The 15,779-nt window shown below is 43.2% G+C and overlaps 1 protein-coding gene across 1 annotated transcript in view; it reads left to right on the top strand.

The window, feature by feature from the left end:
- KCNMB4 (potassium calcium-activated channel subfamily M regulatory beta subunit 4) overlaps positions 1–12,773 on the top strand; it is a 51,586-nt gene extending 38,813 nt beyond the window's left edge. The window contains exon 3 of the mRNA XM_004429410.3: positions 12,310–12,773. Within this exon, the coding sequence (XP_004429467.1) occupies positions 12,310–12,478 (169 nt within the window). The 3' untranslated portion in view covers positions 12,479–12,773. The remainder of the gene's footprint in view (positions 1–12,309) is intronic.
- Positions 12,774–15,779: the final 3,006 nt, after the last annotated feature.

Below are 15,779 nucleotides of genomic sequence, written 5' to 3'. Positions count from 1 at the left end.
TAACTCAATTCTGACACGATCTGGGAGATCATGTCACATCCCACAGGTTAAGGGCTCAGTCCCACAAGACTGTGCTCTCACCCCAACTTCAGATGCCAGTAGTAGGTCCTCAGGTTACCCCCAAGTTCTATCTGACTTGGCTATAAATTGCAGGTTCCCACAACCCCCTCCTTATGTTCAATGTGCTGGAGCAGCTCACAGAACTCAGGGACACATTTACTTAAATTGACCAATTTATTGGTCATGATAAAGGAGACAGATGAACGGCCAGATGAAGAAATCCATAGGTGAGGTCTGGGAGGGTCCCAAACGCCCTGTGGAGTTGGGGTTCGTCTCCCTACCAGTGTGGATGTGTTTATCAACCTGGAAGCTCCTCAAACCCTGTACTATTGGCGTTTTATGGAGGCTTCCTCACATAGGTATGATCAATCATTAACTCCATTTCCAGCCCCTCTCCAAGAAGTGGGGGGAGGGCTGAAAATTCCAAGCTTCTAATCACGGCTTAGTCTTTCTGGTGACCAGTCTCCATCCAGGAGCCATCCAGGAGCCCCCCCAGAGTTGCCTCAGTAGAATAAAAGATGCTCCCAGTGCTCTTATCACTTAGGAAATTACAAGGGTTTTAGGAGCTCTGTGTCAGGAACTGGGGACAGAGACCAGTATCTATATTTCTTATTGTCTCATGGAGGCCATCTATGCTGGGTATGGTTTTGTAGAAAAAGACTATCCACATAAATACCCTCATTTCTAATGAGGGTTCTATTCCCCATTTTACAAATGAGGACACTGAGGGTTGGTGAGGTAAGTGACCTGCCCCAAATCAGTGGAGAGTCAGAACTCCCACCCCTGTCCTATGAGAGCCGAAAGCCCGTGTTCTTTCTGGGAGCCCACAGCTCTCTGTTAGACCTGTGAGTCTACATTTGGGGACCTCAGTGAATTGGGAAAGCACCGATGATGAGATGAACACTTCATAGGGCAATAATTTTCCACTTTAGTGAGAAAAAGAAAGGTGGAGAATCATTGCTGTTTTAGAATTAGGAACACCCTTGCCTGGGGTTCTCCTGTAGCCAGCAAAGCACATCTCTGAGACGTGCCATCTCTTACTGTCTTCTTGCTGTCCTGGTGTCCTGGTTTGGGCCATAATTTCCGTCTGACTAGAATGTTCCTCTGTGGAGAAGAGGGGGACAAGGAGTAGTTGTAGATCCTCTCTGTTAACACCGTGTCCCTCGTCCTAAGTAGGGAGCCTGTCCGTTTTTGTTCTGGCTCTTCTTTTGGTGGAGCGTCACTGAGGCAGCATTTCTCATCAGCCTCCTCTTACTCTGTGCTGCCTTCCTGACCGTGTTCTTGTAGGTTCTTGTCCTTCCTTATTTATCTTTGGTCCTACACCCTCCCTTCCATCTTTTTTTATATGTCCTTTAAAACCTCATCTCTTCGAAGAACTCGTGGTCCAGCCTTGTTCATTTCTTAGGTGACTCTTCTCTTCTCTCTCCGTGAGATCATTACTGCTCTTTAGTTTGGTGAAGGGTTCTTGGAAAACTCATTTGTGGAAAATGTTTGACCATAGTATGGGGTCAACTCCAAAGACTGTGGGACAACAGGTTCCTGTGATTTACTGTATGAAGAATGTTTTGAAATAAATATATTCACAGCAGCTCTAATAGTAATCCATCTACGTAAACTGGCAGGATAACTGAAGAATTGAAAACAAGTTGTTGAGGTGAAGTGTTCACGTAGAAGAAATGACAGTGAATAGAGAGTTTTAGATTCCTAAGGAAAGAAATATCCTAACTTATGCCCCTATTTTAATTTTTTTTAATCTTGCAGAGACAAAATTTGCCCATTACCTTTGTTTCTTTCTTTTAATGGGAATCTATCTGAAGAGTAAGTTCATGAAAGTATAAATGCTGAGTCAAAAGTTACACACACCTAAAATTTTAATAGATACTAACAACCATTCAAAGCAGTTGTACCAACTTACATAAAATTTCTTGTTTCCCCACATCCACTCCAGAACTGAGTATTATCAATCCGTAATTTTTACCAATTTGATAGGTAAAAAATGGTGTCTTGTTTTTAATTTGCTTTTCTTTCATTAGTGAATGGAATTGAGCATCTTTTCATATAAATATCAGCTATTTGTTTTTACTTTTGCCTGTGGGTCTTTGTGGATTTTTTTTTTTTTTTTGGCTATACAAAAATGTTTACATTTCTGTAATTGCATCATCCATCTTTTCTTAATAATTTCTACATTTCATGTGTTACTTAGATATTAGGGTTGCCAAATTTAACAAATTAAAATACAAGATAGTTAAATTTTAATTTCTGATAAACAGTGAATAATTTCTTGATATAAGTCCAATAGAATATTTGAGACATACTTATACCAAAAACCCAATTATAAAGACACTTTTTTCTCATTCCAAGGTTATTTTTAAAAATTCAGGTGTTCTTCTAGAGCATTCATGGTTTGTTTTTATAATTAAGTTTTTCATCCATCTGGATTTTCTTTTTTCTTTTTTGGTGGAAAGAATAAGATGGGGAGCCAATGCTTTTTTTTCTCCAAATGACCAGTATCGTCCCAACACAATTTATTGAATAATTCATCTTTCCCACACTGATTTAAAATGGTACTGGATTTTCACTTTCAATTTGGAACTACAAAGTACGTACACAAGGTGAGAACTATTAGGAGAATAATCTATATCTCAAAGAGAAGAATGTAGATGTCTCTTTTCTCCAGTTCATTTCTGCTTGAACCTTAAATTTAAGCATTTTTCCAGAAAACACAGCCCGATGTGAAATAGATAACTTACCTGGTAACTCAGAGACACCACAGACCACATGACCCTGAAGAACTGTAATACTTTTCTTAAGAAAAGCTCACTAGAACTGCTGGACCAAAACCGCCATCTAGTTTACAAAATCCTTCAGCTCCTTGATGAGCTCAGCGAGCTGGAAGTCGTGCTCTCCAGCTCACAGTCGCCCCCCGGGGCAGCGTGCAGAGGTGGCAGAAGAGCGAGGGGTTTAACGTAAATCTAATGCAGCCTCTTGGGTCTGATCTTAGAGAATATCTAGATAGTTAAAAAATTCTCTCTCCCTTCTTTTCCTGGAAGAACAACAAAAGATTTATAATTAATAAAACCTTTTTATACCAAGCTGACTCTCGGATAAAATGGATTCATTGATTTGCTTTTTTAAGACAACAGTCATCAGCATCCTCCTGGTTTGCAAGTCTTCACAGTAACCCATTTTTTTCTCTGAACTCGGGAGACATTTTCTCAGGCAGCAATTATTCCTACTAGGTCCCTGACCTCAGGGTTGGGAAAACAGACAGATGTATAAGGAATAATTTCCACACAGTGGGAATAAAACCTTGAAAGAAGTCTGTTACTCGGAGCACAGGGCTGCAGAGACTTCCCCAGGCCTCTGCGTTAGAAGACCTGGGTTGAGGCAACGACTTGTCGGGGCTGCATCTGTGCGGACAACCATCGTAATCAGTAGGAAAACGTTTGCTCAGCCCAACCCCCATAATAATGTAATGTTGTTAAATGGTGGCTTGCGGGATCATTTAGGGGGAAACTTCTGTTTCCCAATCAAGGGACTAGTGTTATTGAATTGAGTTTTTTCTTATCTCTATCTAAGCTGCATATATTGGCATTGAAAGTAGTCATTTGCTTGTTAAACCTCTTCTGTTTCTTAACATTGCTACTGTTGAGCCCCCTGTGTGGGACGGATGCCGACTACAGGGACAGAGGAGGTCGAGGGAGAGTGAAGACATCGGTGCCAAAAGGAATTTTAATTTGATCAAAGGATTTCCTGTGACTTCAGCCTGATTGTCTTAGACTGAAGAAGACATTTGGGGAAGATACGTCACTGCCAACATTTTAAAATCATTTTCCGAGTCGTGAGCCCCGAGTCTGAAATGGTACTCACTGTCGTCACCACCCCTTGTTGAATGTTGAACGCTCACCATTAGGCGGCCATCTCCCGAAGCACCTCCCTACGTCGTCTCGTTTACTCCTCAGGACAACCTACCTGTCTACTGAGGTAGATATTATTATCCCCATTTTACAGATGAAAAAGTTAAGACTCAGAGGGATTAAGTATTTTTCTTAAGATCATGAGTTAGCAGAGTGTGAAGCCCGTATTCAAGCCCAGGTTTGTCTAACTCAAGTTCGTGTTCTGAGATACTGTCTTGCTCTGCAAAGCTGCTTAGGACTTTCCACCAGGGTGGACCAGTATAAACTCTCCTTTATCATTAATTCAACTCTTTATTGCTCCAAAATAACACAGCTGCCAGTTTGCTGTATATCCTCCAAAGCTGAATGCCAACTTATCTCTCCAGAAACTGCAGGTTTGGGGCTTGTTTTAATTTCCTCTGTGAAGAATAGGCTTGAGGAACAACCCTTTTTTTTAAAAAAAATTTTTCATTTATTTATTTTTTTCCCCCAAAGCCCCGGTAGATAGTTGTATGTCATAGCTGCACATCCTTCTAGTTGCTGTATGTGGGACGCGGCCTCAGCGTGGCCGGAGAAGTGGTGCCTTGGTGCACACCCGGGATCCGAACCCGGGCCACCAGTAGCGGAGCGCACGCACTTAACCGCTAAGCCACGGGGCCGGCCCAGGAACAACTCTTATACAGTTAAACATGATGACTCTAAGTTCCCCTAATTGGAGACATAGCTAAGAAAATGTAAGGATGTTTATGACATTTATAGATCTGTAATCAGCCTTTCATCCAGAGATAGAACCACCTGTGGAGGAAAGCCATGGTGTTGATATAAAACCTCCCAAGCTTTTAAAAGCCCTTACCACAACGTCATTGCTGCTCAGGACAGAGCAAATCACTGTGAAGAATACTGCGAAGGGTCTCTGTCTCTGGTCCCTGTGCTCCTACTGTAGTTTATGACACAACTTGATGCAGCTTCTGAATTAGCTGTTCAAGTGCTGTCCTGTGGTCATGTAAGAGGATGAGCACACTTTTCTCTTCTCTTGGCAGCGTCTTATGATTGCTTCACACAGCAACTGAACACATTGACTAATTACTCTCAGTAAGCACAGTGCAATTGTGCCAAAACCAAATTCAATGTTTTTATCAGCCAATCTTCAACACTTTTTGGTAGAAACAAATCTTTTGAAATCTTTTAAAAATCATTAATCAATAGATGAAGTCAGTATTTTCATGGGGTGCGTTTTCATTCACTCGCCTAGAAAGCCCGTAGCATAGAGTCTTGCTAAAAATCAAAATGTTTGAGAATGCCTGCATCAAGCTTTTCTAGATTAGATACCGATGATCAGCGACTCCTGCCTGAAAATCTTCTGTGACGTGGTCGCCTCTCACCTGTGGCATTTCAACTGAGTATTTGTTTATACATTTGAGACTTGTGTGTGTGTGTGTGTGTGTGTGTGTGTGTGTGTGTGTGTGTGTGTGAGGATGATCAGCCCTGAGCTAACATCCAATGCCAATCTTCCTCTTTTGCTGAGGAAGATTGGCCCTGGGCTAACATCCATGCCCATCTTCCTCTACTTTATATGGGACGCCGCCACAGCATGGCCTGACAAGCAGTGCGTCGATGCGCACCTGGGATACAAACCTGCAAACCCCTGGCCACTGAAGCAGAGCGCGCGCACTTAACCGCTGCACCACCAGGCTGGCCCTCTACATCTGAGACTTTTATAGAAGACTGTCACAGGCTGGCTGAGTCCCAGCTCCAGGTAGACAGAGTTCCGGGAATGCATATGTGGCAGGTGCTTTGGTTTTCGTTATGAAATATCATTGATCACTGCCATGTCAGGAGTCTAACCTGACAAAAGACGCTCCTTTCAACCAGTAACGTAGCGTGCTCCTCAGTGATTTCAGACTTGAAGTATTTGCTCTTCAGTTGTTGTCAAAAACCAGGCTGATGCATTTGATATTTAAAACGCATTGTCAGTTATTCCCAGATATGAGTAATTACCAGCATCGCCTAGAAAGCTGTTTAATACCTATGTGATTCAGTAGATCCGAGAACTTGGAATCGGTGTTGTAAAAACTCCTCAAATGATTTCATCAGCCAGCTTTGTAAAACTGCTGCTAAGGGCCTTTTTTTTTTTCTTTTGAGGAAGATCAGCCCTGAGCTAACATCCGTGCTAATCTTCCTCTTTTTGCTGAGGAAGACCGGCTCTGAGCTAACATCTATTGCCAATCCTCCTCCCTTTTTTTTTTCCCCAAAGCCCCAGTAGATAGTTGTATGTCATAGCTGCACATCCTTCTAGTTGCTGTATGTGGGACGCGGCCTCAGCATGGCTGGAGAAGCGGTGCATTGGTGCTCGCCCAGGATCCGAACCCGGGCCGCCAGTAGCGGAGCGCACGCACTCAACCGCTAAGCCACGGGGCCGGCCCCAACTAAGGGCCTTTTAAATGTGTTACACAGATTACTTTATGTAAAAATACACACAACCTAATTTATCAAGTTTAGTCCTAGCAAAAAGTTTGTTCTGATGAATTGACCTTCTTCTTCTTCTTAATATAATGGCAGCTGTGTAACTCATCTCTGTTCTTTCTTTCCTTGGGTGCTGGGATGCTCAGAGGTAAGTTCCACGTACGTTTAAGGCAGGAACTTTCTTAGCCTGGGGTTTCTATTTTTTTCCATCCTAATTACATTGCAGTTGCTCTTTTCTGTCAGTTTAAGGACTTTATTATACTTAAGTCTGTTGTTTTTATTGTTATCTATTTCAGATTCTTTTGAAAAGTAGGTCATGTTATAAATAATAAAGAGGTTTAGAGCAGGAATAGATAGCATCTCTTCAAAAGGTTTGGAGGATGAAATCATTACATTTTCTACGTCAGTTGGCTATGCTGCTCTACCAGAGGCCTGGCATATTGGACTGATGTTATGCCTGCAGAATTATTTTATGATTGTGATAATGATGAAGACTTTGTAGACTTTGAAGTAAGATTTCATCAAAATATGTTAAGTGCAAATTCCTGTAATGATGTAGTATATTATTTCTCATAGAAATATGGGTAAAGCTTGAGAACTAAAAAAGTTTCCCAGGTTTATTGTCTACCTTGTATGTAATTGATAATTGATATACACCTGTTCTCAGACAATTGATATACACCTGTTCTCAGAAGGATTTAGTGAGTGCTCTAAAGATTGATAGAATTTAACAACATAAAATAAATTAAGGGGCCGGCCCTGTGGCTTAGCGGTTAAGTGAGCGCGCTCCACCGCTGGTGACCTGGGTTCGGATCCCAGGCATGCACCAACGCACTGCTTCTCTGGCCATGCTGAGGCCATGTCCCACATACAGTAACTAGAAGGATGTGCAGCTATGACATACAACTATCTACTGGGGCTTTGGGGGAAAAAATAAAAAAATAAATAAAATTATAAAATAAATTAGAAACATGTGAAGAAAAGACAAAGCATGAGGGGTCTGGTTGGCACAAAAAAGTCACAGAGTCTTGCTAGAGATGGGCCTAAATTTTGACTTTCTAGCAGCCTGCGTGAAAAGGAAACTTCTCTGCTCACATAAGCTAGAAGTACTCGTGGTACTAAATCTAGAGATTTCTGTTTCCCTTGGGATCTCATGGAGAAAGCCCTTGGAAGTAGATCATCTTGTCTCTTGATTGGTTCACTTGCCATCATGTGATGCTAGTAAATTGTAATGCAGTTCAGATTTTTACATGGACTGGTTAAGAAAAGTACAAGAAATTTTCCAGCCCATTGAAGTCAGAGGTCACCATTTTCCCTCCCTGTTAACCAACAGAGCAGGCATGTGTGGTGGAAGTAATCTCATTTGCTGAGACAAAGTCAAAGGGAATAGATTTTTTATATTTGGGGTTCTGTACACCAGCTCTTTGTCTCTTTATCTGGTGTAACTAGATCTGCTGCCAGCCTATGGGAGCCTTTTCCCACTTACAGCAAAAGGCCCCCCTGCGTGAACCTAGCGTCAGGGTCTGGGTTCCTCCCCCAGCCTCCCCCGATTTCCGCCCCCCCCCCCGCCCGTCTCCTCCTGTCTCGTCTCAGGGCACCTTTGTGCAGTGCTCATTCTGCACAGAAGTATGTGGAGCCCATGGGAAGGGCCTGGATATGAGACTCGATCAGGCAGTTTCAGAAACAGCCAGCTAAGTAGCTTCATGTTTCATACCAATTTTTTGTTTGTTTGTTAACTATTAGAACTTTACACAGTGCTTCTTAAACTTTATTATGTATTAGCATCACCCAGGAGCATCTCAAAAATGCAGATGTCTGAACCCCACAACCTCAGATTCCAACATAGTCAACCAGGGTTGAAACCTATGAGGGTGCATTTCAACAAACACCAGAAGTGACTCAAATCTGAGAAAAGCTAGCTGAGGGGTAAATAGTGCAAGTTTAAAACTCATACAGAGATGGTTTCAAACCACTGTGTCATTATGTTAGGTTGTGTAATCTTAGGCAAACTAATCTCTCTTTGCTTCCGTTTCTTTGATTGTAAAATGACAATTAAAAATTCTTCCAGCCCAGGGTTATTTTAAGGATCAAGTGAGATTCAGTGTCCTCCAGAGCACCCGAGGGTAGAAAGCACTGAATACAAGCTCTTCCTTTCACAACAGACTTCCAGAACTGGACGCAGGGCAGGACCAACCCCCCAGGAAACCTCTTCCCAGGGCGCCCACAGACCTCCTCTTGTTTTAGGACGTTAGTACCCGCCCCCTTCAGGGTTTAAAATCACTTTCCATTAGTGTTTCTGCATACCCCAGAAGAAATCCCTGGCTTACTTTTTTGAGTCTTCAGATACAGAGTAATCATCCTCTTTTTGCTTATTGTCTGCACCCTCCACACCATCCTGATTTTACTACATTATATTCAGATCTCCTTAGGCCATTTATCCAGGTCCCCAAATGCCGAAAAGAGTGATTTTTTTTTTTAAAGTTTCTCTTTAGTCCCACCACTATGGAATTATGGAAAACTGAATTCTAAGCCCAAACCTCTTTGCAAATAATTTTTGCTAACCCATCTGAAAGCTGCCTGATAAAATTGGAGGAAACTGAGGCAGGGGAGGGCCTTCAGTTAAGGCCCTGAAGACCCAGTTTGAATGAGCCAGACATTAATTATGTCACAAGGATCAATTTAGAGATAACTTCAAAAATCCTGTAACTGGATGATGAATTTAAGCATCACTGTGCAGAGAAGAAGTGTTTCCTGTAGGGAGGAAAACTGTTTTCCCTTTGCCTGGCTTAGGTTCATTGGCTGGGCCCTGACTGACAAAAGTCAGATGAACAAGAGAAGAACAGAGAAGTTCACAACACGTGCATCGTGCACACACGTGGGACCACACAGGGATGAGTAACTCAAAGAGGTGGTTAGAACTTGGGCATATGCAGCATCTTAAAAAAAGGCAATAAAGTTTTAGAGAAATGACAAGACAAAGGAAAAGGACTTGGAGTTTCTAGGGCCGCATGTTGTGAGAAGGTAAATATATGGGAACTAATGGAAGATAAGAGCTGGTCGGTGAAGCTTGTTGTGTAAATTCCTCTGGTGCCGACTCTGGGCTGATGAGAGTCCAAAGTTGTCTCCGTGATTAACTTCCATCCTTCCTGGAAGTGGGGGACACACCTTTACAAATTTATGTCCCGCTTTTAGGCAGATAGGAGGAAGGGCAGAGAGCTTTTCTTGTATCTGCTTCTTCTCAGTGGCCTTCAGCTCAAAGTCATCCTTATGCCACAGGGCAGACACTGCTCCCCCTCTTTCCCACTGAGGGAGACTGTGGGGCATCTTAGAATTGTGTGAAACAGAAACAGACAGACATTATTTTCAAAGAAACGTGAACGTTTTTATCTAATATTTCTGTCTCAAGGCAGGATTTTAAAGTGATTACAAATCCAACATCGCTGACTCAAGTGAGTGATGTTTTGTTGTTTGAAATATTAAGCTTTGCCTCAAGGGCTCTTATGGGGGCGCAACTCCAAGAAGTTTCTAAATAAAACAAATACCTGGATCCAGCATTTTCTAGTTATTATTTCTCTCCTTTTCACTCACATTCTTTTTTAGTAAATGTTCTTCAAAATGTGTTTCAGGAAATATGTATAATATTTCCAACCACCTTCATCTGAAGGAACACAAAGAGGATATTCACTGAGGCATTTTACTAGAAAATTAGCTGCAAAATACATCACTTATGGAAATTACATGCAAATTAATTAAAATAATGTTAAAAATACAAGTTCCCCCACCCACATACCCCCCCAACCACTTTAACCATGTATAAGTGCACAGTTCTGTGGAATTAAGTACATTCACGTTATTGTGCACCCTCAGCCTTTGATGAAGAGTCTAGTTCATCTTTGTATGAATAGATTCTGGAGGAGTAGAACAGTCCCAGAAAGGAGTGGGAGAGAGGAGGGAGAGAGAAGGGGAGGAGAAGGGAAAGTAAGGAAGGAGGGAAGGAGGGAATGGAAGGAAGGAAGGAAGGAGAGAAAGAAGAAGGGACAGAAGGAGAGAAGGAGGGAAGGAAGGAAGGAAAGAAGGAGGGTAGGAGGGAAAGGAGGGAAGGGAGGAAAGAAGGAAGGAAGGGAGGAAGGATGGAAGGAAAGAAGGAAGGAATGAGGGAAGGAAAGAAGGAAGGGAGGAGGGAAGGAAGGGAGGAGGGAAGATCATCCCGAGAGCGTTTACATTCCTTGCACACTTGGGTAGAGGCGCCTGACGGCTGTGAGCGCTCGTAGCTGGGCAGAGAATCGTGTCAGTGCTAGGGTCTGAGATTTCAAAGACTGTAAAATATGACGCTAACTTTCTTGTGCCCTGACTAGTTTTGGACCCAGGCCTCTACCTTTCTACACTCAAGGCTTGAAGTTTCTTGAATTTTGCGTGGATGATAAGGCTGCAACATGGGCAGCTTCCCCTTCATCAGTGGCGAGCGGTTATTTAGCGACATCTGTGTATAGAATAATAGCAATGACAAAGTCAAGGACCTTACAGGAAAAAAGGATGTGTACATTAATATGTGTCACAAATTAATGGCAGCACAAGTCTTGAAGACAATGTATTGTTACAGGAATTCAGAAAAAGGAGTAACTTCTGCCAGCTGGAATGCTTTTAGCTTAATTGTTACAGTGACTCTGCATTCATTTAGTACAAATTTTAATTGAAATGATATGAAATAAAATGTCAATAAAAATCTCACTTTATGCGCAAAATTTGAAATGATATTATGCACAAGAAAAGGGCAAGGATTATGTAATTTCAAAGCCAATCTGCAAAACTGTTTTTGTTAATGCCACGTGATGGCTGCGTGATAGGTAGAAGAGAAACACCGCACATTCTTTGTCAGTTCTCTGGGAAAACAGGTCTGGAATCGTGAGGGCTGGTTAGTGAGAGTACTTCAAGAGTGTGTCTCTCGGCTAAATGCGCTGCCTTGTGCGCTGCAGATGCCGATGTCCTTGAGGGCAATTGGACTAATGATTCTGCGTTATTTTACTTTCTGGAGGAAGCTCTGCTACTCAAGTATAACAGAGCAAACCTTCCTGTGGATGAAATGGAAATACCTTGCAAAATGTGAAGCACTTGGATGAAGGCTAAATTCCCAGGATCTCCCTCATGGCCAAACATGAGAGATCAAGGCCTGTGGAATGTGTCTCGTCTTCACTTCCCGTGAATGAGACTGATGCCGGAATTGAAAATTCCACATTGATAAGATAGAAATATGTTGCTAAGACTTCGAAATTTATCAAGAAAGTGGTCAGTGGTTTAAAATGATGTCTAATCCCACCCAGAAGCGTGGAAAAATGCATTAAATCCAACCATCCACTTGTCCGCTCGTTAATAGAAACCTTCACATAGGGAAGCCGAGTGGCCCTGAAGGCTACCCCGTAGGTCTCTCTGACTAAATTCAAACAGAGACTGGAACTGACTTTTTTGGTGAATTAAGATCATTCGGGTCCCACCCAAGTGCCGAGATCTGGTTTGGGTTTGAGAATGCCAGTCCATGCATATAATTTTTAGATGGATTCAAGCCACTTTGACCAGAGACACTGAAGGATGAGTGAGACAATGGAATGTGTTAAACCACTTGGAATGGAGGAAATAATGGCGTAAGGGATGGCTACACTTTGGACGATTCCCAACATGTAAATTACATTATAAATAATATGCAAATTCGCACCAGTCACTTATTCCAGACCTCAGACCTTTTTGTAACGGATTTGACCCTCAGATGCAGTGTGTATAGTCAGAGTCAATGTTGACTACTCCCTTTGGGCTGGAGAGCAGGTTGGGCTCCGGGTTGCAGAGTTATCCATGCCAAGGCAGTGACCACTCTTTCTTTCCTGTCTCCACTGCCTTGCAGACCGGATGATGTGCTCCTGCATCGCACGCATGATGAGATTGTCCTCCTGCATTGCTTCCTCTGGCCCCTGGTGACGTTTGTGGTGGGCGTTCTCATTGTGGTCCTGACCATCTGTGCCAAGAGCCTGGCCGTCAAGGCGGAAGCCATGAAGAAGCGCAAGTCCTCGTAGAGGGCAGGGCGTGGGGCAGGGAAGCACAGGAGCTGCACTCATCGCACACATCTACCTGCAGAGCCTCGTCCCGGTGCGGGAGGTGAAAGTGGCCATGAGAGGTCTCTGAGAGGCTCCTCCCTCGGTGGCGGCAGGAACAGGCACAACGGGAGGACGTGGCACCTCATCGATGTACTCCATGTGTGGTGGCGATGGCCAAAGGGTCGAGCTCTTAGCTGTATGGAGAAACCATTTCAGAAAATCCTATAAGAAGTTAATTTTCTTTGGAAAGTAATAGTATATAATGTACAGTGTAGCATACAAACCATTATGATTTATGCTACTTAAATATATTAAAATAGAGTGGTCTGTGTTCTTTTCTATTTCCTTTTTTATGCTTAGGACACCAGGGTTTAGAAAAAGGGTCTTCTAGGTTTCATTTGATTCTGGACTAGATTAAACGTTTCCTTGGAGACAAGGGTTCCTGCACAAGTCTTGACCTCACTATATAATCCCCAGTTTCCATCACTCAAGAGTACCTTGACTCTTGCTTGAGGAAGGACAACCGTGCTGTTAGCTCAGTCGCCAGGCACTTCCAAGACCGTGCAAGCAGGGGCCGCGAAGCCCGGGAAGACACATCCTCCAGCACTTGGCTGTGCCTCTCCTCCATTTTTCACCAGACTGTTTCTTAAGAGAGGGAGGGGATCTGCACAAGACCTGTCCTGGCCCTGAGAGCACTGTGCTTCTTTCTTCATCTGTTCGTGTTACCTTGATGGACTTTCTCTCTGCGCAGTAGAACATACGTGATGAGAAGGACGCTTTTCAGCTTAGCTGAATGCTGTTTTCATTTCTTTTTTCTTTCAGGTCAGAAAAAAATTCTCAAAATCAGTTCAAACATTTTGTTTTTATTTTCTTTGTCCTTGCCTTGATGTTTTTAGTATTAAAACAAGATATTGTTGCTCGGTTTGCTTGGACAAACCTGGAGATGCACCCAGCTCATGTCACTGCTGCTGAGCTGCCTGCCTTTATCAAGGTGACAGCACTTCTCGTCTGCTGTAAACTCAGATTCCACATATCAATTATGGTCCCAGTGAATATCAGACTTCCCCTATTTATTTACCAGGTAGAATCCAACCTTTGTTTAGGTGAGACATACATCTTTAGCGGAGGAACAACTGATGACATAATTTCTTTTTGCTTTCGTCTAATATTCTTCAGACATGCTTCCATTAGAATATAGCCAAGTTGGAATTTAAGGACAAGCTCCTCTCAGTTATTTGCTGAGGGTTCTAAGAAACACACATATTCATGGAAAGATGATTTTCTGACTTTTAGTCCACATACCACTGTTTTCTTAATTTCAGAGTGCAGGTAATTGAGAGAGCCATGTTCTTCTGTGGAAGGGTGATGGATAAGTATGATAATTTTTTTCTAATTCAAGTGTTACAGGTTTCACTGTGAAAAAGGCTTTGAACACACTATTTATGACATCCTTTGAGGCAGCGACAGTGCCTTGACTTCAGTCCCTGTGCAGCATCCCTGTTGTCTTGGCAACACAGTGAACGTTCTGAAGCACAGAAAGACACAGAACAGGGAATCAGAGAAAATCGTCATCTTGGCATCACATTGTGGGTGATGAAGTCTACTTTATGCCTTTTGTCTTAATCCAATAACCTATGATTAATTGATTACAGAAAGTAGATAAAAATAGTGCATGGACATATGTTGTATGTTGGAGAAAAGGGAAATTGATATATATTGACCTGAGTTTTCATTTATCAGTTTGATACTCATGCATTTATATTAACTAAATGCCTCTGTTTAGGCCCAAAGAGTATGCGTGACTGTTCTGTAGGTTGATTTCTGGAAGGAGGAGAGGCACACTGAGTTCGTGAGGTCACATGTAGTTTTAGGGTCTTGTGTATAGCCACTGACATTTGAGGATTTTTATTGATACTTGTGGTTAAAGATGAAATCCAGAGGAACACGGAGAGGACATTTTTAAGATCATAAAAGGTAAAGAAGCTTGACTTGTTAATATTTTCATTCCCTTTTTTGTTTAAGTGAGGAAATGGTCCAGGCTGCTGTAACAGAGCCCCCAAAATGGGATGGCTCGCGTGAGAGAGAAGTAGATTTCTTCCTCGCGTCGTGATCCAGAGGGAGTGAGAAGTGCAGGGCAGGCAGGGCAGCGCTGTTTTGCGAGGCGGTCAAGGGACCCAGGATTCGTCTACCTTGCTGTTCCGTCTTTACCAAGGGTGTCGTCCATTCCGTGCTCAAAGCCAGCTCCAAAGGTCCATCCCCTGCGGCCTGTGAATGGACAGGAAGTTGGGAACACGCTGTTTCCTTTTAAGGAAGTTTCACCCATTGCTTCTGCGCACAGTCCATTCCTGAGTACTGACTGCGTAGCTGTATGTGACTTCAGGGAAGGCCGGGGCTGTTATCTACAGCTAGATGGGCACACGTTCTACTAAAACTCCAGGGGAAGGGTTCTATTACTAAAAGGAAGAAGGGAGAATGAATACTGGAGTAGAAGACAAGAAGGATAGCCGTCCATTGATGGTCATGCCATGATGAAAATCCCATCAGAGCTGACAAGGGTCTGTTGCCCCGGCAGGAAATGAGGCCCTTGGTTAATCTGTGTCCAGGAGTGAGTTTCACTGTCCATTGCCCTCTGTAGCCCCTGGTTTGACTTTAGGAAATTCATGCTCATCAGACTCGTAGCCACATCTGAAACTTTTTGGGGCGTCACAGCTTTTGCAGGTCTTTGCCTGCTGGTACAGATTTGCAGACCCAGATTGCCTTAGAGATTGGACAAACTCAGGCTTTTATAGCCTGGATTACACTTTACGTGGCTGTGACAGAGTCCGACTCTGTTTTGATGGGACTGCCGCAGCTTTCAAGCCTCCCCCTTCTTTCCCCTCATGCTCCACCTCTGGGCGAGCTGATTAGAAGACGGGGTGCCCACTCCCTTGGCCTGGCTGAGAAGTTCCAACCTCACAAGCCCTGGCCAGTGTGCAGGAACCTCCCCCCAAACCGCACACCGTGAGAACAATGAGACCAGCTGGTCACGTCACCTTGGGATCTGCTTGGGAACTGCCCTGCTCTCCCCAGAAAGTCCCATTAGACGACTAATGAGCCTTTTCATGCCCTCTTGATGTGTGTGGTTATCAGTCTCAACATCCGAACCAGATTTTGGTTTGGGGGGTGGTCAGTGAGTCCTCTGAAAGAGTGCCCACGATATTAGTGATAAAATTTCATCAGAAACATAGAAGCTTCCTGGTTTATTTTCCTTCAGTTAGTTCTTGTGAAAGTAACCACAGGC

Source organism: Ceratotherium simum, chromosome 17 (assembly GCF_057802395.1).
Source record: "Ceratotherium simum simum isolate JZ-2026a chromosome 17, ASM5780239v1, whole genome shotgun sequence".
NCBI lineage: Eukaryota > Metazoa > Chordata > Mammalia > Perissodactyla > Rhinocerotidae > Ceratotherium > Ceratotherium simum.
This window is presented reverse-complemented; position numbering and strand designations above follow the sequence as displayed.